This window comes from Triturus cristatus, chromosome 2_2, assembly GCF_964204655.1.
Source record: "Triturus cristatus chromosome 2_2, aTriCri1.1, whole genome shotgun sequence".
Classification (NCBI taxonomy): domain Eukaryota; kingdom Metazoa; phylum Chordata; class Amphibia; order Caudata; family Salamandridae; genus Triturus; species Triturus cristatus.
Window position 1 is genome coordinate 1,043,173,341 of NC_140582.1, and position 26,990 is coordinate 1,043,200,330.

The following is a 26,990-nucleotide window of genomic DNA, read 5'->3' on the forward strand; positions in this document are numbered from 1 at the left end:
TTTCAAGTGAACCAGTATTGCATAGAAAGCTATGTCAGTATCCAGAGTTACCAAATTGAATACTGGCTGTTATGGCGTTGCCCAGCTTCAGTGCCAATGTTGAGGGTCTTTTCACAGAAGTTTACATGGGAAGGAAAGAGTAAGTGTATATAACCAAAGACTCACTGAAGAAGTATTGTATAGTGTACTACAATAAGTTTAATTTGCAAAAATCTATTTGGACCTCATATACACTATGCTAATACTGTCTATATACCATGCACTATCAGTGCTGAAAGCAAGCAATAATAAAAGCAAAACGTTCCATAAACACCGAAAAAACACTGTTTCAGTAGTTTTTTATGGCGCGAAAATGTGTAACCACTGATAACCACTGTTTTTTTAAGGTATTGAAAACACTGAAAAAAACCACCAGAATTTACCAAAAATAGAAACCGAAAACAGGAAAGCCTATCTATAAAGGATCCTCCCTCTTCTTCGCATCCGCGGAGGCCGCACAAGACTGGGCAGATCAACACTGCTCGCGGGCGTACGATCCTTGTTCCCTAGAGGAGCTCCCCTCTCAAAACTTTACACGCCCGGAAGCGGCCCAAGAAGCTCCGTAACATCGAGTCCCGACCAACTCGGGGTGCCCACGACTCGCCGGATCTCGAACAGATTATGCGAGAAAGACGGGAAGCTCTACAAGCGGTGATCGACCTGCGCACCACACAACCTTCAGACTCTATAGATCGACCTCCGCACCTGTTCTCCTCCAAAGGCGAAAACGACAGCGACAGCACCGTCTCGGGGGTGGACCAGGCGGCACCCCCCCAACCCACTCCGCAGACTGCAGATGGACTATTGGATGCGCCGCCCTCTCCTCCTCTCACCTGAGGCAACTCAGGCACACGGACTCTTGGTATCCTTAACTGTGATGCGCACCCAGCACCCATGATATGGCACCCGTAGGGACAGTCACTCTGCTCCAGATCCTACTACATGCCCACTCAGCGTGCGGCCTCGCACTAGCACATCGTCACCCCCTATCATATAAAGCAGTTCTCCCCCCTTTAGTGTTACTGAAGGTAGTTTGGACACATCGTTACCCGCACGATGAGTCCTGAGTATTGGGACAGTTTCCCGCATCCCCACACGTTGTTCACACCCCGGTTTGCATATGTCCCACTTCCCCATGGAGTTTCACACCACAGCACATCCGTTTTCCAGGCTTCCAGTCCGCCTGCCCCCTTCCAACGCAGCACGTCCCTGAGGGCCCACTATTCGATTTCTCTAAGGGGCACCACACCCCGTCCCCACACAGAACCGACCATCTATGGCACAACTGACAACTAGCGCAGACATTAATATACTCACACTTAACACACGTGGTCTACATACCCCACGTAAGCGCTACGCGATATACGCCTATGCGAAACGACAGAAGGCATCTATCCTCTGCTTACAAGAAACCCACCTTAATGCAACCGAAGTCGGCAAACTACGAGTAAAATGGTGCGGACTCATCTGCGCCACGACCTACTCCTCGTTTGCCAGAGGGGCACTGATATGGATTCGCCCGGGAACCCCTTTTCGGGAACTAAGACGGGTGGTGGACGACGAAGGCAGATACGTCCTACTAGAGGGTCTCTTAGACGGGAGGGCTGTCCTCTTAGGCAGTATATACGCCCCAAATGTCGACCAGGATAAATTCTGGGACCGACTCACAATCTCTTTGGCTCAATTCACACAGGTGCCCTGGCTATTAGGAGGGGACTACAACTGTATCCTGGACCCGGTGCTGGATCGCTCACACCCTCCACTCCCACACTCCCCCACCTATAGACAAATAGACCGCTTTAAAGCGTGGGCCGCACACTGGTCCCTCACGGACGCATGGAGGCTGCACCATCCCCAGACCCGCATTTACTCTTTCCACTCCATTCCTCATAATTTACGAGTTCGGCTTGACCGATTCTTATGCACTGCAGCGCTTCTCCCGCAAATATGTCACTCGGATTATCTGGGTAGAGTCGTTTCCGACCATGATGCGCACCTTCTCGGCCTCCAATGGCGACCCCCGCGCCCCCCTGTTCCTACGTGGCGGCTGTCACGGGAGTGTCTCACGGACCAGACCTTTACACATGACCACCAACGTAGCATCCAAGACTACTTTACGCATAATGCGGGGACCGCGTCGTCAACCCTGGTCGAGTGGGATGGTTTCAAGGTAGTGGCCAGGGGAGAATGCATTCGGTACAGAACCGGGGTGCGACACACCCTGGAGCAAGCCCTAGAGAAGGCGGAGCAGCAACTGGCTACGGCCACTAAGGCCGCAGATCAATCAGTGGCGACAGTAGCTCAGGTCGCCCACGCCAAATCGGAGTACCAGGTGGCGTGCGTGGACTTGCGTCGTCACAATTTTCGGGCATACGCAAACGGAATGCATCGGGACCGTGATAAGTCGGGCACACTCCTGGCATGGCTTGCTAAGCAAGATACCGAAATCCGGCCTATTACTGCAATCATAAATCCCCAGGGTACCCTGGTGCAATCTCAGGATGAGATCCTCCAGGCGTTCTATCACCATTACTCGGCAGTCTACACTGCTCCCACGTCTCTCGACCCCAGGGCCATCGACCACTTCCTCGACCCTCTTCCCCTTCCCCGAATTGCCGCTGTAGACCGGAAGGGGTTGGACGCAAAGATAAAAACAACTGAGATTACAAGTACGGTACGAGCACTGGCCCGCGGCAAGGCCCCTGGCCTTGACGGGCTCCCACTTGAATATTACGCCACTTTTGCCCCACAGTTGACCTCTCGTCTATCAGCAGTATTGGACTCGGCGCTTAGACTCGGCGAACTGCCCGGCTCTATGAGAGCGTCGGTGATCGTGACGTTTCCGAAACCCGACCGAGACCCTCAACTCCTCGCCTCCTACCGGCCCATCACGCTGCTCACAGCTGACTGTAAAATCCTGGGAAACATTTTGGCGGACAGATACTCTCAAATCATATGCCCGTTAGTACACCCGGACCAATGCGGTTTCGTTCCAGGGAGGAATACCTCTCATAATATTCGGCGCCTCTTTCACATTCAGGATCAGATTGGGGATCGTTTTCCGCACGCGGCGTGTCTGATCTTGGACATTGAAAAGGCGTTCGACACCCTAACGTGGCAATTCCTCTTTGCAGTCCTGGGGCGGGCGGGTCTCGGCCCCACGCTCATAGCCTATACTCGCCTACTCTACACCAATCTTACGTCTCGGATCTGCCTCGGTCGCTATATCTCCCCGGAATTTGCGATACACAGGGGCACGCGACAGGGGTGCCCCTCTCGCCCCTCTTATTCGCACTCGCGGTAGAACCCTTGGCCATCCGGCTCCGTGGGGATGGGCGGGCCTGGGGTATTCCACTGGCGGACGTCACACACTGTGTATCTATGTATGCGGACGATCTTCTCATATATATACACGGGATGTGACGGCGGATCTCACCACCGTTGAGACTGCCCTGGCGGAGTTTGCGGAGGGTGAACTGGGACAAATCAATGGTCTATCCCCTCCACCCGGACGCCCCCTCTCGGGAGGTCTGGATCGGTGACCGGAAACTGCACTGGGCGACAGAGGGTCCCCGATACCTCGGGATCAGATTATATCATTCCCCACTCGACATTTTTGAAGGGAACCATCGGAGAGCACTAGCAGGGATACGATCCTCCATTGGGTTCTGGCAGAGTTTACCGTTGGCCCCGATTGGCCGGGTAGCCCTGGCAAAGATGATACTGGTCCCGCAGCTTTTGTACTACTTCACCAATCTCCCAGTGATTCCCCCCCGCTCCTTCTTCAAAGATTTAGATACGCTCCTCAGCTCTCTAATATGGGGGCAGGGACGGCACAGAATCGCGCTGGCCAAGCTAAGACTGCCCACGACGCAAGGGGGGCTTGGGGCGCCCTCATTCGAAGCCTACTTCCTGGCGTCGCAGCTCCAATGTCTCTCATATTGGACGGCGGAGCGATGCCTGCTTGAGACATGCACTGTCACGGGACGTGTGCCCCTGCCCGAGTTGCGTCGCCTGCTTCTGCCGGGTTCTCGTCCCACGCGAACCTACCCCCTGCAGGTGGACATTGCCCGGAAATGTGTGCAACGTATCCACCGCATGGCACCGCGCTGCCCTCCATACACGCCATACACGCCATTACTACCGCTGGTCGGCTGGCCCAGAAATGACGGATTTTTCACACCCGCCATGCTTCGGGAGTGGACGGCGAGGGACATTGTCGAAGCGGAAATGCTATTTGACGAGGGACAGCTCAGGCCATACCGACAGCTCTTGGAGGAATACGATCTGCCCCCAGGCCAGTTCCTGCTTCACCGTCAACTCCTCAGCCACTTTCGACCATATTCTGACCTCACGCAAGGGGAGCCTCCCACACACCCAGTCCTTCACACACTCTTACAACTGGGACGGGGTCGACACCTTATTACATGGTTGAATAAATCAATTGGGGACCTAACACCCCCACTGCTGGTGCCTCTCCGAGCCCTATGGGAGGAGGAGACGGGACGACCATTTCACGACAGCGAATGGGACAGAGCGATAGAATTCCCCAAAAAAGTATCCAGGAATGCCCGCTTTAAAAATATACAGTTCCACATTCTCCATAGGGCCTATTTGACGCCAGCGCGCCTTCAACGTTTTTATCCCGACACTACATTTCTATGCCCTCGTTGTCAGGCGCAGGATGCTGCCTTCTTTCACATGTTCTGGACCTGTCCGGGCATTCAGCACTATTGGACTTCGATCCACTCAACACTCAGGGATCTCACTGGGCTGACCCATTTGACTACCTGGGAGGGATGCGCACTGGGTATCCTGGGGCGGAGAAAGCGACACAAGGTGTCGATGCGCTTCGTCTTCCTGGCCCACCTATTGGCCAAACGCTGTATAGCAATGCACTGGCGAACCCCTACTGGTCCTCCACTTGCAGCTTGGGTGGGGGCTGTTCTTAAATGGGCTGCTGCGGAGGAGGACGCAATACGAGAGGAGGAGGCCAAAGGTACCCGTAAAACCCCAATCTCTTTAGAATGGGCGCTCCTACTACACCAATTCAGACAATCTCAGACGCCAACTGCACTGGTAGCCGACAGGAATACCCCCGACGCCGCACCGCCTTACGCGGTCCGGGTCTCCACAGTATTTTCAACAAAAAAAAAGAGGAGTAAACGAATCGGGTTCAATTGGGAAATTAGGCAGTGTGGCACAAAGAGCCGAATGGATGCGGCCCAGAATGAAGCTGTGCATGAAGATGACGTCTTGGAAACGGACGTCGTCCGCCACCGAGAAAATATGTACCTCTGGATATAAATCTCCCAGTTTGGAAATATCGAATTTGGCCAAGGTGCGTTGTACCAGTTTTTCACCGGTTATCGGCAGCCAGCGAGCGTTGGGGATAGGTAAGACAGAGGAATACAATGTGGTGACGCCGGTAATCCGCCTCAACTTATCCCAGGCCCAACTGGTAGTGGAGACTGTTTGTATGTCCTTAGGGTCTCTGGGAACACCCTTGGGCAGCACGGTGCATAACTGCTCCGGCAGGACAAAATCCGCCTCTGGGCGAAGAAATTGGATCCTGGCATCTGGATGGAACCATGCATATACGTTGCAGCATTGAGCCACCAGATAATACAATTGTAGATCCGGAACCGTGTACCCTCTTCTATCATACGGTAGGGTGAGCACCTGCCACCTAACGGGTGCCTGCTTGCCACCCAGACCAGTTGTATAAGGTGTGTGTGCATTGTCAGGACGAAACCATTCGGGAGGGGTATGGGGATATTGTTAAAAAGATATAAAAATTTGGGGAGCACTACCATCTTCAAGATCGCCACTCTGCCGGCTATTGACAACGGTAAATGCAGCCATCTCTCCATTTGAGCATTGAGTGCGCTAATGGCCAGCCCATAGTTCAAGCGGAGGATCTGGGCAGTGTCCAGGTGAACATGGATGCCCAGATACTTGACCGAGTCAGTGCACCATTCAAGGGAGAATTCACACTCCCACAAGACCGTACTAGATGTTAAAGGAAAGATCACCGATTTGTGCCAATTAATGCCTAGGCCAGAGAAGAGGCCAAATCTAAGAATTTCTCTAATGAGCGGCTCTAAATTGACCTGGGGATCTCTGACATAGAGGCTAGTGTCATAAGCGTAGAGCGAGACTAGGAGGGGGGCAGTGTTGAATTGTAAACCTCTTTGTAAATGCCGTTCCTGAAAGTGGCGGATTAAAGGATCCATGGCCAGGATGAACAATAGGGGGGATAGGGGACAGCCCTGACGTCTGCTATGGGAGAGTGCGAGGGGTCGGGATAGAGTGCCGTTCTGGCGAAGTCTCGCCGTGGGCCGGCTGCATAGTAATGCGATGGTGTCTATGAATCCCATGGGCATGCCCATACGGCGCATCACAGAAATATAAAAAAGGGCCACCCCAAGTAATCAGAGGCCTTTTCTGCGTCAAACAGAATTGCAGCAGCGGGGACCTCTGGGTTGATCCTGTGGAGGACTGCAAAGAGTGTCCTAAGATTTAGCGAGGTGGATCAGTGGGGGACGAAGCCTGATTGGGCCGGAGATATTATAAACTCCATCAATTGGGACAGGCGATTGGCGATGATCTTGACTAATATTTTATAGTCTAAATTTAGTAGGGACAGAGGTCTGTAGGATCCGCACAAGGATGGGTCCTTACCAGGTTTGGTGAGGAGGATGATAACCGCCTCCCGAAGCGTGGGGGGTAGTGTTTGTTTTTCGAGGGCCTCTGCATAAACCTCAATCAACTGCGGTGCGAGTAGGTCCTTGTATTCCTTGTAGAAGTCCCCCGTAAAGCCGTCTAACCCAGGGGCCGAGGAGCAGCGGAGGGTATCAATGGCTCCAATTACATCCGCCGAAGAAATTGGTTCTGCTAAGAAGTTCTGCATGTGTTTTTCAAGGAAGACCAGCGCAATCTCGGACAGATAGGCTTCCTGTGCCGAGGGGTCGTTCACACTTTAGTAGTGTATAGGGCCGAGAAGTAAACCAAGAATTTGTTACAAATCTCTGAGGTGGAGGTGAGTGTCTGATTAGTGGAGGAGCGCGGCTCAGTGATGTAGGCTTGGCTATATGGGGGCCTCGGGATCTGCCCATGTGTCAACTGAGCCAGTGTTAATGGCAAAGTAATCTTCAATGGCTTCGCAGACTTCTATCTTTAAAAGGTCATCATTGAGGGCACGACTCGGGAAACGCCATTGCTGTTCAAACCCCTTCGGCCGAGGTACCTTCAGGAGTAGCTGTACCGGGGAGTGGTCAGAGTACGTCCGCGCGTCACAAGCGACCGGAACCAGCCGGGAATGCCTAGAGAAACCAGCCACAAATCGATTCTAGTCCAGGTGTTGTGTTGGCCGGAATAATGTGTGTAGTCTGTGAGGGTGGGATTGCGCATGCGCCATATATCTAGAAGCAATAGCTGCTAACAGAGTTCTAAGAGAGCGCGGCGCGCCCGTGGTTTAGTGTCAGGAGATATGGCAGTGCTATCCAATCTGGGGTTAAGGAGCAAATTAAAATCCCCCCCCCCCCCCCCCCTATTAGCCTATCAAGAGCAAACTGGGCTCTAACCTTACTAGCTGGGCATGTAATGAGTGAAAAAAGTCTGGGGAATCAGTGTTCGGGGCATATACACATACGAGTGCAGTGCTGTGACCCATAAGGGACCCCGTGATGATGATGTACCTACCCTCACGGTCTCATATAACGGAGCAGAGGCTAAAAGGGACCCGTTTATGGATAAGGATGGCCATGCCCCTGGCGTAATTGCTGTAATTTGCAAAAATAACTGTGCGCTCCCCAGCTAGCAGCAAAGCAGGCTGAGTCCGATTTGGGCAAGTGCGTTTCCTGTAAATAAGCAATGTCCACATTGTGTCTAAGTAGATAATGAACCACCTGCCTTCTCTTGTGATTGTCATTAAGACCCCTTACATTCCAGGCCATCAAGGACAAGCCAGAAGGGCCATCAACATTACCCAGCTGAGCCATCCGGAGAACGTGTCAAGCATGTCATATAGAAGCAACGAAATAAAGGGAAAAACTGCGACAGTAAACATTTCTGCAAACAACCATAAACGTATAGGCAGTAATAATCGTCTCCCCCTCACCCCACCAAGCCTCACTACGACCCAAGCGAGGCAGATCTAGAACAAAAAGCAGAACGTGAAGTACCAATTGACTTTATACTTAAATGATGAACCCCTAGAACGGTACCCCCGTGAGAACAATACCAAATTCAAGATATACACCATGAGGGGTGGCAACGCCACGTCGGTCGACCAGCTTTTTGAAGCATTGTAGAAGGATGAATTACATTATCCCCGAAAAGTCTTACAATAATGAAGTAGGAACTACGCAGCAATGTTAACCAGTGCCTGAACCGGAAAAGAGTTCAATACTTGCGTCCGAGCCACTATGTGGGGAGGTGGGCCCCCCCCTCCTGTTGCAGTCTGATTGTTATTTTGTTTGTAGGCATGGCAAAATTCCTGCACCTCAGTAGGAGTATGAAAAATTTGAGCCCGGCCACCCACATCTACTCTCAGTCTGGCAGGGTATAGCATACCATATTTTAAGCCCAGATTCCTTAGGGTGGCTTTAACCCCATTATACTTACGATGGGCATCTTGCACCATGAGGGTGAAGTCCGGGTAAAAGGATAGTTTAGAGCCCTGTCACATAATGTCCGCACATTCCCTAGCGAGGCGCAGTGCCGAGTCGCAGTCTCGAAAGTTCATAAGACGTGCAATGATGGGTCTAGGTGGGAGTCCAGGATTGGGCCGCAGCCCAAGGGACCTGTGCGCCCTCTCTATTACAAAGCCAGAGGTGAAGGACTCCCTTCCAAATAGGTCAGATATCAGAGTCTCGACAAAACGGTCCATGCGGCCGGTGGTGGCAGTCTCCGGAACCCCTAGGATGCGGATGTTATTGCGCCTGCTTCGCACTTCAAGGTCTTCTCTTTTGATTGCCACATCCTTGAGGATGCACTCGACGCGCTCCAATCTTTTTAGGGACTGCGCAGTACCATCCTCAATTTCTGAAATGCGCGCCTCAGCCACATCCAGTCGTCTGTCATGAACTTGTATTTTGGCCCCCAAGCTTGCAAGATTTTTGTCAAGTGAGTCAAATCGACCGTCTACTGCCCTGAAGCCAGCCCTCATCTCTTGTAGCATTGACGTGGACAAAGTGGGAGGGTCGTCAGTATGTTCTGTACCCTGTGCGCTCTCCGTCATGCTGGAGCTTTCCACTGGGGCCTTATCTATGAGCTTTTCAAAGGGGGGGTCTTCTGTTTGGGATCTTTGCGGCCCATGCCGCGGAGCAACAGTACAAGTGAAAAAGTGGAATTGCAGATCTCCAGTGATCACTATGGGAGCGCTGAGCCAGGCCAAAATGCGTTGATCGAACAGTGAGAGGAGCGGTGCAGGGGTACAGGGCTCCAGTGACACGAGTGGCGTCCGCACCAGGTCTTTGGGAATGTGTGGTTGTGGGCTCCCAGGTAACTGATACAGTAATCCAAGTGCCCGGATCAGGCGTGGCAGGCAGGACCAAATTTCGCCCAGCAGGCCGCTGCAGCCCTGCAGTAGGTCCGGGGAGAGCAGGCTGTGGTTGGAGCCCTGGGCAAAGGTCCTTGCTTCCCACCAGATGGATGGACTGGCTTGGTATCCTCCCATCAGGTGTTATCCCGCCCTAGGCCACAGCACTCCAGGAAGATGGTTCCCCCACAGATAACGTGCAGGAGTTCAGCTGCAGATGGAGGGCCGATCTTAGCCGGATCAGTGGGGGACCAGCCGAAGGGCGGGATGTATGCCCATGCTGCAAGGGAGTGATAGTCAGCAGCAGGCTCGCATGGGCCTTCTGGGCTAGTAGAATCCCGATAAGGAGCCGATGCCTCGCAGGAAGCACAGCAGAGGGGGCGGATGGACAAGGCGCCGCATCATGGGGCAGCCAGGCACAGCAGACGGCGGGCCGACACCAGCCCACCCCCCATCTCACACCCGTCTGCGTCCAGGTGGGCGCTGCCCAGGCTCGCAAGCGGGCCCTGTCCCTGCTTGGCCTCAGAGTTCTGGCAGGCGCGAGCACCAAGAATCGGGAGAAGCCAGTCGCGGCGGCTCCCTGGCGAATCACAAATGAATTTTGGGGGGGAATGCACCGCCGCCGCTCCACACCCGGTTAACTCACCGCAACAACGGGCCCGGGCCCACCTCTGACACTCCCTCCTCGTGTCTCTGCCCTCCGGCAGACCCGTGTGTGTGTGTCGCAGTGCCTCTCCGCTACCGGCTCCGCCCCTCCACTCGCCAAGTGCCGTAGTTCGATGTCGGAGGTATCTTTCTGTCCCCGAATCAGCATGCCATGTTCAGGTCGTGTTCAGCGCTCCAGCGCTGATGGTCACGGGGCAATTGCAGCAGCAGGAACCGGGGATAATGTCGGGAAGCTGGGACTACCAACGGGGCTTCAACACCAAGCGGCCATCTTGGTCGCTGGCTTGGCCACGCTCCCTTCAGACACACACTTCAATGCTCTCAACTTGACACTGCAAGGCAAACAACAGCTTGTGTGCTCCATTATGAATGATATTTACTCATTTGAAGGTAAGCTTGTGCTATTAAAGAACAACTAGATACCCACTTCCCAAAACTGTTGGCTGTGACACAGAGGTTTCCAGATGCACAAAAAATTCTGTCAAAGCTAGACTTTGGTGCATGTCTTGAAAAACTTTCTGGGGAGATCAAATGGCATTTTTCTCAATTCAGAGGACTCAACCCTCTGTTCAGGCTGGTTAAAAACCCCTGGATCGTGAGAGCACGAAATGTTGATGTTGTTGCTCTTATTGGCATGAAAAGGGCACAGGTACAAATGGAGCAATTCAGCCCTCAAAGCATCTTTTTTAGGGCATGCACCAGAAGAATTATGGAAAATTGTGCCTTCTGATAAATTTCCTCTTTGTACAGTGGCCCAGAAAGTAATTTGTATGTTTGGGTCAACATATGTTTGTGAAAGTTAATTTTCTGCAATGGGACTGTTGAAGAGTAAAGTCAGAAATAAGCTTACTGACGTACATCTGGACCAGCTCTTAAGGCTAGCCTTTTCTGACATAGAACCAGATTACAGGACACTAATAGGAGACATGAAATGTAAAATACGTTCCCAGTAAATGCGTCTTTAACGTACCTATTTTTCGGACTCAGCGAAACATGTGCTGCATTGGGCCTGTGCTGAATATCTGGTTAATGAGAACTGCCATGCAATGCCTTTTAAGATTGCTACGTCTGATAATAAAAATGTGTTATTAAAATGTTCTCCTTGTAGTTACATATGCTTTTGAAATACAGCATTGTCTTTTAATGTTTTAAAATGTGTTTTTTTTACCTCTAGCCACACCCCCACTGGCCACCCCCCCCCCCCGCCCATTAACCACGCACCCACTGGTGCGGCCCTCGGTCACAAACCACACTGTAATTTTGGCTCTGAGAGAAGGTTTGTGAGTACCCATGGCCTAGAGTGTTGCAGAGTATAGTGGCCAAGAGTGCAGTGGCGTAGAGTGCAGCGGCATAGAATTCAGGATTGTAGAATGATGCAGCACAGATTAGAGTGCAATGGCGCAGAGTGGAGGGGTGCAGAGTAGAGTGACACAGAGTGCAGTGGTGCAAGGTAGAGTGCAGTAGCATAGAGTGTAATGGCGTACAGTAAAGTGGTGCAAAGTGCAGTGCCATAGATTACAGTGGTGCAGAGTAGATTGAATTGGCGTACAGTGGATTGGTATAGAGTGCAGGGTCATAGAGAGGAGTAGTACAGGGTAGAGTGCATTGGCGTAGAGTGTATTGGCACAGAGTGCAGTAGCATAGACTGCAGTGTGTGGAGTGGAGTTGTGCAGAGTAGAGTGGAGTGGCCTAGACTGGAGTGGTATAGAGTGCAACGGTGTACAGTAGAATGGTGTCAAATGCATTGGCAAAGAGTAGAGTGGTGCAGAGTAGAATAGAGAGGCATAGAGTGCAGTGGTGTAGAGTGGGGTGATGCAGAGTGGGGTGCTGCAGAGTGGAGTAGCATGAAGTGGCGAAGAGGGGAGAGGTGCAGAGTGGAGTAGAGTGCAGTAGTGCAGAGTAGAGTGCAGTGGCACGGAGTGGCGCAGACAAGAGTGGTGTGGCTCACAGTGGGGTATGCATGGTGGGTAGCACACTGCCATTACAGACAACACATTTTTTATTGAAATGACTATTAAATTTACATTGCACACAGTTTTACTAATATAACTAGACAGCGCACAAATGATAACATGTGGACATAGTATCACCTAGTGTACTGATTTGGTTTGACCATATTAAAGTATTTGTTTCCAACACACTTCAGAATTATCAAAAAATGTGCTTCATTTGTGCTTTCCTAATTCTGAAATACTTGCACAATTCGTTTAAATATTTATGTGTGACAGAAAAAAAACATTTCCTAGCCCCAGTATACAACAAGATCGTCACATAAATTCTCTCACTTTGAAATCCGAGAAAGAAAAGTAAACACCAAGCTCCCTTGGAAGACAGAGCCTGACATTTGACCTCTGTCTTTGAATGCACAGCAAATGTGACAAGATATGAACTAGATGTACAGCCCTGTTTACAGAAAGGAGCACTCGTGGAGGATTACAAGGAGAGGTGGTGTGAAAAGGCTAAGCTCCTTGGGAGGGACAAACTCAAATTGGACAGCCTAAAACAAATAAAGCCAGCAAATAGAAAGCCAGAAAATGTGTTACAAACCACAAAGGCAATGGTAAGCAATGGGTGGAATGCATTATCGAGGAAGCTTTCTGAATGTCCCCAAAATGTCTTTAGATAACCAGACAGCTGAGCTGTCTGGTAGGCTTCGACCTAAAAAGGATTTATGGAGAATTTAAAAAAGAAACAACGATGGAGAAATACACAGACACATATCCTGGAAGAAGACAGAAGGAGAAGAATATGTTGCTTAGTTGAAGGGAGAAGGAGGACAAGTCTAAACAGATACGTAAGGGGTGTGACTGAGCTGTGAATGCAAGCACACACATTTTTGGAGCTACTGCTGAATCACAGCCACTTTCCATTCTAGGCAGAGTTCATGAGCATGGACACCAGAGTAGAGAAAACAATGAGATCTGGCAGCCAAAGGCGGCTGATACTTTAACTGGTGGCCCACACCTGAGGATCACCGAGAGCAGACATGAGATTGACAATGACAACCATGCATGGCTCTCCCGTACTGAGATCTGGCTCATATTTGGCTGAAGCTCTGAGCATCACAACCTTTTCAGTAGTAGAAGAGTGCCATCTACAGTAAACAAGAGAACCATTCCATACTGGGGTAAGGAGTCACCAATCCCAGGATGAGCAGGTGGCGAAGATGAGGTAGGATCATTCAGTCGGTATGAGTGGGAAGCTCTTCAAAGTTATGAGAGGCATCTTGGTGGTTAGCATGAGGCAAGAGTGGAAATGCACCTTCTGCGCCTACAGAACACATTAAACACCAGTAGCAAAGCAGGTGTGTTCTTGATTTAACAACTATTTTTCACCCTCCTTCACACTTTGCTATAGTGAAGAGTGATGAACATAGCTGGAAGTTCCCTGCATACACAGGGCCAAACAAAACGTTCTGAAGATAGACTAATTTTTGTATGAAATTTTGGCCCGCCGAGACCAGAGCTTGAAGCAGACTTTGAAGATGAGGACATATCAAGGCTTTCGAAAGGTAAAAAGCACCGATGTCTTTGTTGGGCAGGATTCATACAAAACAATCAAGTACTATTAACAGACAGTTATAGAAGCAAATATGGTGCTGCTTGAGGCAAGAGAGTCCATGATTTAAATCAAAATAGCCACTTTGGAAACTCAATGGAAAGCAGCAGACTTGGAGCTAGCCAAATGGTCATGGTGTTAATAAAACAAGTTCATGACTGCACAATATATGCTGCTGTAAAACAAAAAAGCTAGATTGAAAGTTTCAGAAATGTTAAATATGGTACAGCTTGAGAATCCTGATTTCTGATTGAGGTTTTAGGCAAGAGTTGTTAAATAAAAATTAAGCTTTGCTGATGTAGCTGGGGAACCCAGAAATTAAGAGGTTTTCAATTTTTTTGAAAAGTCCATGGAGATTGCGGCCTTTGAATCATAAATCAAATATTGATGGTGTGGAGACAGTATTGGTCAGTTTGTCTACTTAAAGGCAACAAGGAAGTATCCTCTGACAGGAGGCAATCAAGAAGGAGACATGCTGTAAAAAGCAAAAGTATTCTGTTTATGGCTTGCCGCTTGGTACCATGAGGATGAAGAGTGTTCTTGAGAGTGGATGAGAACACTGGCTGACATGGGAGTTCAGGCCTCGGACTGTTTTCATGGTAGACAGAGGGTCCTTGGTTACAATTTACACAGAAGGAAGCACCCAGAGAATGTGTTTCCAAATTAAATGGTGTGTATAAATGATTTGCATGGCAAATATCCCAATAACCCTTACATTTTAATGCTCGCCCATAGGCGATTCATTATTTTAAAGCCACTGAGAGCATTCAGTATCATTGGATCTAATGCACCCTCCTCCCTGCTGTTAAACCTTAAATATAAAGGGGATACGCATTTAAACCACTATATAGCAGGTCCCACTAGTGTGACAAATTTACTAAGCCAATACTACCCCTACTCACAGATAGAGAATTGGTTGACTTTTGCTTTGGTAATAATAAATTTAAGGGCTCTTGATGGTTGGTCTTCCCAATATTGAAGGGGAAGTCGCTACCTTTTATATATGCTTTGCACTATACTTAAGACAAAAACGATTGAAACCATAACAGAATGAAGGTGAATGGGGAAAGCAATACAACTGAAAGGAAATAGCAAGGATGAGCATTAAGAACCATTGGAGGGGGAGGAGCCAAGATGGCGACCGGGACGGCAGCGTAGGCTCCCGGCTCCGTGAACCTCCGCACCCCGCACAGATATCCTGCACGAGATCCTTAGCCTGCGCTATCTACCCGTGTTGGTGAACGCGAGCGGCAACCGGCCGTGTGACCCCGAAGTTTCTGGCAGCGGTACCGCCGGAGAAATGTCCGTCTGAAGTTTGCGGCCTGTGCAGCCCTGGAGCCGGGACCTCGAGTGGACGCCGTGGCCGGGCGGCAGTGCAACAACAACGGCCTTTGGTGACTGGGTGGGGTCGGACTGTCGGAGTGGTGCGAATGTCGGACTGCGCTTCGCCGTGGTCGCTCCTACCATTAAGCGTAGCTGAACGAGTGCGTGCCCGCGGTGGCAACTCCAAGACTCTCCGGTGATTGCTTCAGCCTTCGCCGGTGAGCTGCCCGGACGCCGCCCGTAACTTGTCCCGATTCTTGCGGGCTGCTCCCGGATTTTCGCGGGCGCTGGTCCGTGGTGGGGACGACTGTGGCCCGTGACCACACACCGAACACATTGTTTGCCTGCCCTCGGAACCCAGTTACCAGTGCCATGGAACCCGAGGCGCTTGTGTCTGAGCCCCGGTCCCGATCTGGGATGGACCTACCCAGCGGCCATTTTGGTATGCCAGAGTCCACCATCCTGTACACCGGGTTGCAGCAGGATTGGGAGGGTGCGACTCTGAGGAGCGTAGCGGAGCGAGCGCCGGGAGCTGTACTGGGGTACGGTGACCTTCTCGAGGCTCTCGGTGCCCTTCACTCCACCCTGATTCACGGCGCCTGGGTGTTGGGGAGCAAGCTCGATGGAGTGATATCAGCGTCGGAACAGTTGCCGCCTGCCTATCCCCAGGTACACTGGGACTTCTCACACCGCGCACGGGGGGACAGTGTCGTGGCCGCCCCTGTGAATAGTGCACGCCTGGACTCTCCGGACAGTATATTAACGTGCGATCAGCTGGCTGTGGATCTGGTCTGTTCCGGAGGTTTCGGACCTGAGTGGGGGGTGGTGGCCTTGTCCCGTGCGCGGCCTCCGACGGCCCAGGCAACGTCCAAGCAACGGTCGCCCGCCCTGGCTGATTCCGCCTTCCTGGGCCTGGTGTGCAGTGTAAATCCTGGCTCGGCACTGGGAAAGACGATCCTCCCTAGAGCTGACTGTGTCGATCTTCAGAGCCCTCTACCCTACCTGTGTGTGTCGCTTCCTGAGTTTTATTGGACACTTCTTTTCCTGGTAACATTAGACATGGCACTGGGACGAGGGGTATGCATGGGTGGGTTTGCAAAGAGTGGCCAAGGATGATGCTGACCCTTCCGAGGTGGTCACCTACTCGGCGGGCGGGCTCGGGAGTTGGGTGCTCTCACGGCATAACTGTTAGTGTACCAAGTGCGTAATGCTCCTTACTCCTCTTTGACAGGGTCGATTTTGTGTTCTTTATTGTATGCTTTATGGGAAAACGTATGGTGCGGGAGGGAGAAACCGGGGGCGTGTTTTGCAGGCCCTCCTCCAGTTTATTAATACTCTCTCTAACCCCCCCCCCCCGTCTGGTGGGGGCTCCTTTCCCACTTCTTTTCTCTGTTTCTTCTATATTTCGGGTCTGGTTCCGGGGCGACAGGCACACTGCTGGGGGGGGGGGGGCCGTACTCATCTGCAGAGGTGCAGGGTGGGGGGTTGGGGGGGGGATCCTTTAGTCTTTCACCTCCTTTTTCTATGGCCTCGTTTTCTTCTCTTATTCTTCTTTGTCTTTTTCTGGGATCAGCATGGTAGTACTCCTTTGTTGTTAATCACTGCTGTTTCCGGAGTGCCATAATTTCCGTGGAGTTTCCTGGGTCTTGGGGCAGGGGGTTGCAGGCGCAAATGGCCGTGTCATTCCTCCACATCCTGAACTTCCTGTTTCAGCGCCATTGCTTAGATAGACTGCTGTGTATTGTTTACGTTCATCGTTCTGCCTGCCATTTTTCGCTGCTGGGAAACTGTTTGGCACCTGATCCTCCCGTCCTTTTCTATTATAAAATGTAAACCTTTATTATCCTGGTCTCCTACTTGGGCTGTTCAGAGACTGAGAGTATGCTAGCGTCGAGATTTTGCTCCCCGAGATACTGACTGTGATAGACCTGCTTTCTGTTATTCTGACTGTTTAGCGGCCGGCCCTGGGGGTTGTAGGCCCATATGTGTAATTGATTGAAATGTCAATAAAGGTTTTCAAAAAAAAAAAAAAAAAAGAACCATTGGAGGACCCTGACCTTGGTAGCCCCGGAACAGGCTGGCTTCGTACCAATCCGGAACCTGACTTATAACCTTCGTACGGTCTTTGCGGCCTTGCAACATACTAAACCGGAAGTCCCTGCCATTGCAGTATTCCTCGACATGGAGAAGGTGTTTGACTCCGTCAAATGGCCATTTATGCGGCACGTGCTCACTCGCATGGGGGTGGGTGAGGTGTTCTTACAGCTTATAGTGGTATATCATGCTCCCTCAGCGCGCATAAAAATAGGCAACCTGGTTACCGAGCCTATACAAATACACAGAGGCACGCAGCAGGGATGCCCCTTGTCTCCCATTCTTTATGCTCTGGTTGCGGAACCACTGGCGTGCGCCCTTCGGGAGTACCACAGCCATAGAGGCATACGCTTCCCGAACTACCGCCTGATAGTCTCCACGTATGCAGACGATACAATGCTATACGTCCGTGATCCAGATGCCAACCTCGCACCTGTGCTGCGGTTTCTAAATTGGAAGAGGACGTTAAGCGCTGGATATGTCTACCCTTGTCACTGATGGGCAGGGTGGCTCTCATGAAAATGGTGGTCCTGCCACGCTTCCTTTTTCTCTTTACGAATATCCCCATGATACACCCTCGAGTGGGCTTTCAATGCCTACAAACTCTAATGATTCATTTGGCCTGGGCGGGCAAACAACCGCCTGGCATATACTGATGCTGCCATACTCACTAGGTGGCCTAGGAGCGCCTGACCTGGAACTATACTACCGGGCTGCTCAAAGTTCCCATGTATATCATTGGATACACGGCCCAGCCGATATCCCCCATGTGTGGATTGAGTCGATAGTCGCGGACCCTGTACCCCTTCCAGCCTTACTTTTGACGCCGCCCAATCGACGTACGGGCATCTTACAGTCCCTTGACTCGGTCGCACACGCTTGGCAGAGTTTGCTGTCCATGCAGACGGGCAATTTGCTGTACTCGCCGTGAGTGGTGCTGCTGGCTGGCGCCGTGTAGGGATAGGCGTGTTATAGATGCGTTGCACACACTTGGTGCACAGGTTATAGGTGACCTCTTTACTGATGGGACAGCCCGCACATGGACTGACATGCTGGATGCTGAATCCACCCCCACGACCCTGGATCAATTTCAATTTCATAGGCTTAGACATGCGCTTAAGGAATTGTTAGGCGACAATATGGCGGAGCCTCCTGAGGTGCTAGCGCTCACGACCGTCATCAAAGCGCAATCTCCCGCTAATATGATTTCCAGAATATACCACATGTCCATTTCAGCCAGGGGCAGCACGTACACGAAACCAAGGTTAGCCTGGCAACAAGATTTGCAGGTTGACCTCACGGATGTCATGTGGTCTTACTGCTGTATGAACACTAAACGGATCTCACTGAATGGCCGGCATATGCTGGTCCATTTTAAATTCCTAAACAGGGTATACTATACCCCGGAACGATTACATCGGTATGGCTTAAGGGATGACCTCTCGTGTGAACAGATTGCAGACTTCATCCATCTGGCATGGGAATGCCCGGGGAAAGCTCACTTCTGGAGTATGATTTTTAATGAACTCAAAATTATCACGAAACTGGCGCTTGTCCCTGACCTGTTGCTGGCACTAATTGGATATTCTAAGCACCTTCCCAAAGCTACACGACGTTTAATTGATATGCCACTACTGTTAGCTAAAAGATGTGTGGCGATGTGTTGGCTGTGGGGCCACATGCCTACCATAGCACAGTGGACCAGAGATATGACATACTGCTCCACCCAGACAGAAAATTATAGCGAGTTGCTACCACCTCGCAATCGTCCGAAGAACTTTTGGACTATATATCAAACTAGACTGACGCACTCGACTGAACCGGACTTGGATACAGACGCCGAGGTGCAACGTCCCCCTCCCCCCGACCAACAGAGCACACCGGAGTAGTGGGACATTACAGTTAGATCTTCATAATACACAGTGAGGGGTTTTCTGGGAGGGAAGGGAATAGCACACAGAAGAGTAACAGGGCTTGCATGATTGGTACTGTACACATCTGTGGCTTCATTTTGATATGATGGCAAGGAAAGGGGCTGCTTATTTTTGATCTTCACGGGAATGTCATCACTATGCTGAACATGTCATTGTCTTTGGTTGGTTTTGCAGAATTAATAAAAATAAACTTAAAAAAAAAAAAAAAAGAACCATTGGAGGACCCACTGTCGGACTGAGGATGGGGACCTCTGCCACATGCTGTGGTCCTGCCCTACCATTGCCACTTACTGGAGAGGTGTTCACGCCACGCTGCGAGAAGTCACTGAACTTGCTTACATAACCACTTGGGAGGCCCAAGCCCAAGGCATATTCAAATGAAGGAAAAAATACTCCGTGCGCACTCGCTTTGCTGAGTTGGCCTTACTGCTCGCCAAAAGGACACTTACACTACAATGAAAGGCCAAAAATGCATCCCGCAGGCAGCTTGGCAGGGTGCAGTGCGCAAATGGGGGATGGCTGAGGGGACAGCCCTCTGCTATGAAGAAGCACAGCAACTTCACATACGCCCAATTTCCCAGGAGTGGGACACCCTTCTCAATCAATGCATTCACCTTATATCTCCAAATGATACTCCCACACAGGTGCATCCATCCCGTGGTACTTTACATCATCATCCGTACACACACCGTGGCATTCTTCCTACCCCTTCTTCCCCAGTGATTACACGGAAAAGTTGCATGGCAATCCCACCGCCCCCCTGCCTTGACTACACCGGTACATGGAAATCATATCCACTCCTATTTCTGCCGAGTCATTGAGGCTAATCGCCACACCTATGCTTGCCCCCTCAACCCCGCCCCCCCCCCATCTTCTAGTTATTACTGTTTTATCTTGAGGTCATATGTTTGCATACATGTTGAACACATGACGAAGTACCCACTGAGGGTACAAGAAAGGGCCTAGCTGAGCTCAGGAGAAGTAGTAGATGACCTTCACGAGTAACAAAAAGGTTAACCGTTTCCAATGAGCAAACGAGTTTCCAAACTCGGCTGCAAGGATGCAGTGCAGCTAAAGCTGGCGCATGGACACACCCGTAGGGATAGGTTAGCATGAGCAAGGAATCATGGCTGCAGCAGGTCATCGGCACACTCAAACGGGGCATTGTGGGTAAATTGAATCCAGTAAGTTGAACATAAGGAAATGTTCGACATCTTTCATTTTATGAATATTAAATGACTGAAAATGCTGTATCCAGGCAACAGAATTATTTTTTCACTTAAAATATTTTCTATGCATAGATGGACAATGGATGGTGAACTCTCCAACCCTAGGGAAGTAATTTCCTGCCCCTAATTAAATCAAGCAAGCCTGATCTAGCCCGGTGCCACCCTATAAATAAATAGTTGGAGAATACTGGAATCAATTGTGAATAATACAGCAGTGTCAAGCGAGCCCACATCTTCCCATAGTGTGATGGGGATGTTCAGTGAGTGGAGTTCTTTCCTTTTTCAATGAACCTTTTACACAAATGGGAGTAAATGACATAAGTGTTCGCCAAAGATGTAAACCTATCTAATAAAGTATTTGCTTACATATCACTCCTAATAAAACAATGGCCAGGAGCAGCCAAGGAACACAACACCATGTCTCCTATTTGCATGTATGAAGGAGAAGCCCTGCCCTCTCTCCTCTACTTACTGGAGTCTGAAGCAAACCTATAAGGCGGTCACCGCCCAGGCTTCCACCTCAACTGTTAGGCATATGGGAGCTGAGGCGTGGCCCGTGCTGGCAGTTCCAATGAGCGGTACAAAAGGGGGTGGTGATGGACGGAGCATCAGAACCAATCAAACACTCACACCCAGTCAACAGATCTGGGTTTGATCCATCACCGTTCTTTAGCCCACTCTGCCACCCCAGTTCAGACATGGCCATATGCAAATCAGTCTGACCCTGTGCCTCATGGGAACAGTCCAGCCCGAACTGCCAAGCCATGCCTTCCCTGGACCGGAAACAAGCTTCCTAGGACCGGTTTCTGGCATTTCAGCCGTCTTCAGCCAGGCTTGCGTGGATCCAGTGGCAAAGTGAGCAAGGGACTCACGTCTGACCACCCTGCCAACTTATGGTGAACAAAGCGGTACAAAAGGGGGTGGTGATGGACGGAGCATCAGAACCAATCAAACTCACACCCAGTCAACAGATCTGGGTTTGATCCATCACCGTTCTTTAACCCACTATGCCACCCCAGTTCAGACATGGCCATATGCAAATCAGTCTGACCCTGTGCCTCAAGGGAACAGTCCAGCCCGAACTGCCAAGCCATGCCTTCCCTGGACTGGAAACAAGCTTCCTAGGACCGGTTTCTGGCATTTCAGCCGTCTTCAGCCAGGCTTGCTTGAATCCAGTGGCAAAGTGAGCAAGGGACTCACGTCTGAGCATACCAATGTGTTCCAATCAGCACCATGCCTTAAAATGCTGATCCCTGCACTCTTCGCAGCACGGAACAAGGACTTGTTTTTAACCCGTTTAAAGGCACCCCTGGTTTTTAACGTTAGATTCTAGCGATGTCACGTCTGCCTGCGATTTTTTTTTTTTTTAATGAATGGGGGATATTGCTTACATTATACTGGTACTTAAACATTTTCCTGTATGGTCTTGATACATGTTAATTGTGTCTGGGGTCTTGTTTCTGTGGTCTTCACTGGTCTTTAGCAATATATTGTGAATGCTCCATACAAAATACTGAAAAATGTCAAAACGTCGCCTTACTTCATTTTATCACACTTATTGTTTATGTTCCAATGTGATACATATTTGGCAGTCTCTTTGAACAAAAAGTGTGTAAGGCATTGGTATAGATACTTGACTGCCCGCTCCATCGTGGCCGTCTGTTGACTACGATGCTGTAGGACCATGCAGATAGTCTGCAGATCTGCCTTTATCTTTCCACTATGTTTACTTCCACGTGACAGCCCCAAGCCTCACAGTTTTTGTCGCCACCTCTCCTGCTGTAAGAAGGTAATGCATTTTTCACTCTTTTTTTATACACCCAGAGGCCACAAGCAGTTCTCCTTCACATGTGAGATGTCTCACCATGAGCTTTGCATTCTCCTCTTCTGGTGTTCCTTTCCACATGATACTGGCAGGGCAACATGCTAGAATGCAGTGATGTGAACTAAAATCCAAAAAACCTTAACACAGCAGAAGACCTTGTCCACCTCAGAATCTCTGAAAAATTCCAGTAGCCATCTTGTTGTCTACTGTATCCAGTACCAAGCAGGGATGGCATGTCTAGGGTGGTTTGTGTGGTGTGAGATGAGGGATACATGCATTTTGGGCCATATCGGAGCTCTGTATGCGAGTCCTGGAATTGGAGCGCTGCAGCCACTGCAACAAAGCACAGATGTACCTTTCATAGTCGGCGTTCGGCATTGGACTTTAACTTGATTTCTAATGCAGCCTTAAAATGATGGTAAGATGTTTCATCAGCTTGTGGTATTTTCTTTATTGCTTCTTTCACACCGTCACCTGCAAGGTACTTTAAGTATTTGATGATTTTTTTTGCCATTTGTTTCTTCGAGCGCATCAATGAAATTGTAAATTTATTTTGTAGAGGCAGTCCATCTGGCACCAATATACTGTTTTTTGGTGGTATCGAATGGAAGCAGTGGTTTCAAAAACATGGCGGCATCATAACCACCAGTGGAACTTCCTGCTATCAAGAGCAGGGCTTGCTCTGGCTCCGTCGGCTGCCCACTCGGACCTGCTCCATTTATACCATCTCTAAGCCTCAGCCGCATGCTTGCATCAGCGTCGTTGAGGCCGATCTGATGTTATATGGTCTTTTTTTCATTTTTTTCGGTAACTGTTTTACCTCCTGTATACATGGTCATCACCATTCTCAACCTTCTGCATCATGCCTGGTTTTCACTGCCTTTAGCATTTCGTGTTGCCTGCATGTTTCTGCTTTTGGCGTGCTTTTCTGCACCTGCCTATCAGAGTCTTCTGTGCTTCTCTGTACCTAGTTGTTGCTGCCTTTAGCACTATCGTACTGTGTGCAGGTTGGCTCCTTGTTATGTTGCAGCGCAGTACCTCTTCTTTCGGCCTTACCAGCAGGTTGTGGGGCAACTGCAACTGAAGTTTCCGTAGGGTCTTTACCTTCTTCGAAAGCATTGCACTGGCTGAAGTGGTTCTTTGACTCAACTGTTGACTGCTTCACCGCGACTGAGGCGCATGTGGCATGAGCTAGCAGTTTGCTGGACATCCACAAACTCACAGGGAGAGCACTCATTTCTTCGGGTTGCAGATCCCGTAATTCGTTGCCAGTTGTAATGTCCTCACCAGCCCGCTAGCATGCAAATGATCACATCACACACAGAGGTTTGTAGTTCACATATTTATTCTTCAAAGTGCAACCATTAACTAACTGTACACATTGCGTCATGAACTTTATTAACCACACACAAATAATAACATCATTCTCCTATGAAGTGCATCAGAGACCAGAAGGGTCCCGCTATCCATATTTACAACACACTACACTGTGGAGTATTCAAGAAGATCTGGGCCTGTAGCAGATGTTGTAGAGTACACCAAAGTGTAAATAGTACAAAAAAGAGACACAGAATTCCACCCCTAGCCCAGAAGCTGAGGATGAAAGAATTGTACCATACTGATGGATTTTCTACATTTAAAAGTGCACTTTACAAACGTATATTTACACTGATTCTGTTTTTGTGCACCAAGATTTACATTTTATATTCACACTGAGCCTATTTTTCACACCTAATTTAAACGTAGGTGCTCCACATGTTTCTATATTTTCTATATTTTCCAAGCCATGACATTTTACAAATAAACGTTATCGGGTGGAGCTGAAGTAAAGAATAAATGCAGCTTCCAAACTATAAAGATGTGGTAAATGTAAACTCAGGAACATGGTGTCCTGACAATATGCCACAATTTGGCAACCCAAGATGTGTCACTGTCATTAATAGCCACAGCATTATCCCATGTCGACCGTGAAAATAAATCATTTGCTTTTTGTACGTAATCTTCTTATGATTTGAAGAACATGTAGTATGTCCCTGTTGGGACATTAGCACGGCACATACATGTTTCTTGACCCACAGGTTTAGCCACTAACATGCAATCGGTGGGACGAGATGTTGTGAATGAGTACATGGATTTTTAACCAGATGTTACTAGAGAGTGGTGTAATGCTCCCTAATTGGCCATCCCACTTTGCAAGATGTACAATTAGGCCTTTCTTTTTCTACTCTTTTCTGACATTTCAAAGATCATTCCATCAATGGTGAGAGCAGTCATACTAACAAAAGTACATGGAAACTGATGATGCCTCTCATGCCATAGGCCTCCCTGTTCACCATGGTGACCATCAATGAAAATTATTTCCATAGGCTCAAATGTTGGCCTGCAGATGGACAGGGCCTGAAGAATAAGAGGTCTGCTGTAGTGAATAGTAAATGTTGATGGTTTATCACAGTGAAACGGAGGACTCCTTTAAGGACCTTAACACTGCATTGTTTAAGTCTAAAGACAACTGCAAGGATTAAAGTTAACTGAGTGACCCAATTACAGTGCTGCCGAAGGAGCACATCATTTATATAGCGCTACAGCATGGCGTCTACAGTTTCTGGGTGTGGCAGAGGAAGCAGGTGGGAGTAACTGTAAGACTTGACCTGCTTCCCCTGCCACCTACACCTGGCAGACTACCTCTGGGACAACAAACTCAAAGGGCAGCCACTTGTACTGTTGCCTAGCCTACCTGCACAACAAGAATACCAGCAGCGAGCTACAGGTGTCTGCACAGGAACATCAAGTCCTTGGTAGTGATACGCTGCGGCTGCCATGGGTTATGCCAGAGAAAGTGTGGCGGAGCAGGCCTCACAGCACTGTAACCCATACTCTCTATTCACTGTACTGAATATGCAGTGCTATACTGACCGGACAATGGCTGTACTACAGAGGAGGTAAACTCATATATATATATATATATATATATATATATATATATATATATATATATATATATATATATATATATATCCGTGGGCTCGCAAATGTACTTAATTAATGAATCGATACTGGTCCTTTTATAGAACTATTAACTATAGAATGGGACTTTTTCAAGAAATACACAGTCAAAATATAAGCTTAAGTCAAGGCAAGACGGAAGAATTTGGAATTGGTGACCACTTGATAGCTGCAAACTTTGTACACCAATAGTACAGTTTGTAATATTAATGAAGGTGACGTATCTCTTCTAGAAGTTGTTACTGAAGAGTAACAAAGATCTCGAATTATAATGTATACTGTGACAGAGATGGGATTGTGTTTGTATGTGAAATAGGTTTATGGAAATAACTGGTTCTGAGGCCGCTCCTTCACTTTTTATTTACACCTTGTTAGGTAAATGGTGCATGCATTGTGGCTTACTAAAATGGACACATATTGACAATTGTCTCTGCCCTAGAAAAGAAACAGGATATCTTGTGCTTAAAATGGTCCTTGTGTTTCTCTCTTGGACTGGGGCAGCGCCTCTTCCCGATCCTTCAAAGCTTCCAAACCATATGTTGTTTATTATCTGAGGAACAACAAGTAGGCACCCTATTCTTCTCTTGCCTCCAAAGTATTTCGACCTGGTGATGTCATGCACAACTGATACAGCCGCACCGTGGATTGGCCAATGACTTTAGAGCCACCTCCATTGCCCAAAGTAAAATAGCGGCATACATGAAGGCCATAAACTGTGGCTCATTAACATTGGATAGGCCTACAGCGAAGAAGGTTTTGGTAATGGACATTTAGTAATTCTCTTCAGAAACAAAGTTGATCTAATCAAAACACAGATTGCAAGATCGCAATGGTCTTAATTATTAACTTTTCAATGAAAAATGTATTTATTAGGTGATGCTGTTCTGACCAGTTAGGCGAACGAAATATAGTATATTCTTTGTGTAGATTATCATAAGTACCTAGGTGACGCTTTTATGAGTACTCAGATATAAAGTATGTTCCAATTGACAATGCAACTGGTGGATATGTAAATAGCCCTGTGATTGGTCGCTCACCTTTCAACGTCAGCTCCTCTTCACATTTCGCCCTCCAAATGTTGATCTCTTCCACCAGGTTCCCTCTTTCGATGTCTGCCGCCCCCTTCTCCTGCGTCAGCCTCTCGATCAGCTCCTTCAGCTCTCTGAATTCCCTCTCGTACTCGTCGGCCACGCCGGCGCCCTTGGCCTTGAAGCGGCTGCCCAGGGCCTCCAGCTCGGCGCGCAGAGCGCGGTTCTTCTGTTCCAGGGAGCGCACCTTCTCGATGTAACCGGCAAAGCGGGTGTTCAGCACCTGCAGCTCCTCCTTCTCGTTTTGGCGGTGGACATGGACGTCCGGTACCACCTCCGGCCGCAGGCCCTGGTGCCCCGTACGACCCCGGCAGGGGCTCGGCGCCCTCTGGGCCACGGAGGAGGCTGAGAGGAAGCCGACGCGAGAGGGAGAGGGGCTCTGGACCCTCATCCTGCTCGAGCCGCTGACCGTCAGCGTCTGCTGAGAGAACGACGTGCTCCTCATGGCTCCAAGACAAGCCTACGAGACCCAGAACTGGAAGGACACCCCTTCCTACCGGTATTTATAGGAGGCAGAGGAATCTGGCAATTACCATGTAACTGTGGTCCGAGCGTGGAAGGGTTTAAATTAAGGACATGGCCGCTCCAAGTTTGACATGGCCTGTATCACGAGCTATCCCAACCCTCCATTGTAATGCAGGTCACAGCGCTCGAGCGCGTGCCTGGAGTTCTGCACCCCCGTGCCAC

The 26,990-nt window shown here is 49.4% G+C and overlaps 1 protein-coding gene across 1 annotated transcript in view; it reads right to left on the bottom strand.

Moving 5' to 3' along the window:
- LOC146863123 (vimentin-like) overlaps positions 1-26,768 on the bottom strand; it is a 75,702-nt gene extending 48,934 nt beyond the window's left edge. Inside the window, exon 1 of the mRNA XM_085643345.1 lies at positions 26,253-26,768. Coding sequence (XP_085499471.1) covers positions 26,253-26,748 — 496 coding nt within the window. The 5' untranslated portion in view covers positions 26,749-26,768. The remainder of the gene's footprint in view (positions 1-26,252) is intronic.
- Between the last annotated feature and the right edge of the window lie 222 nt (positions 26,769-26,990).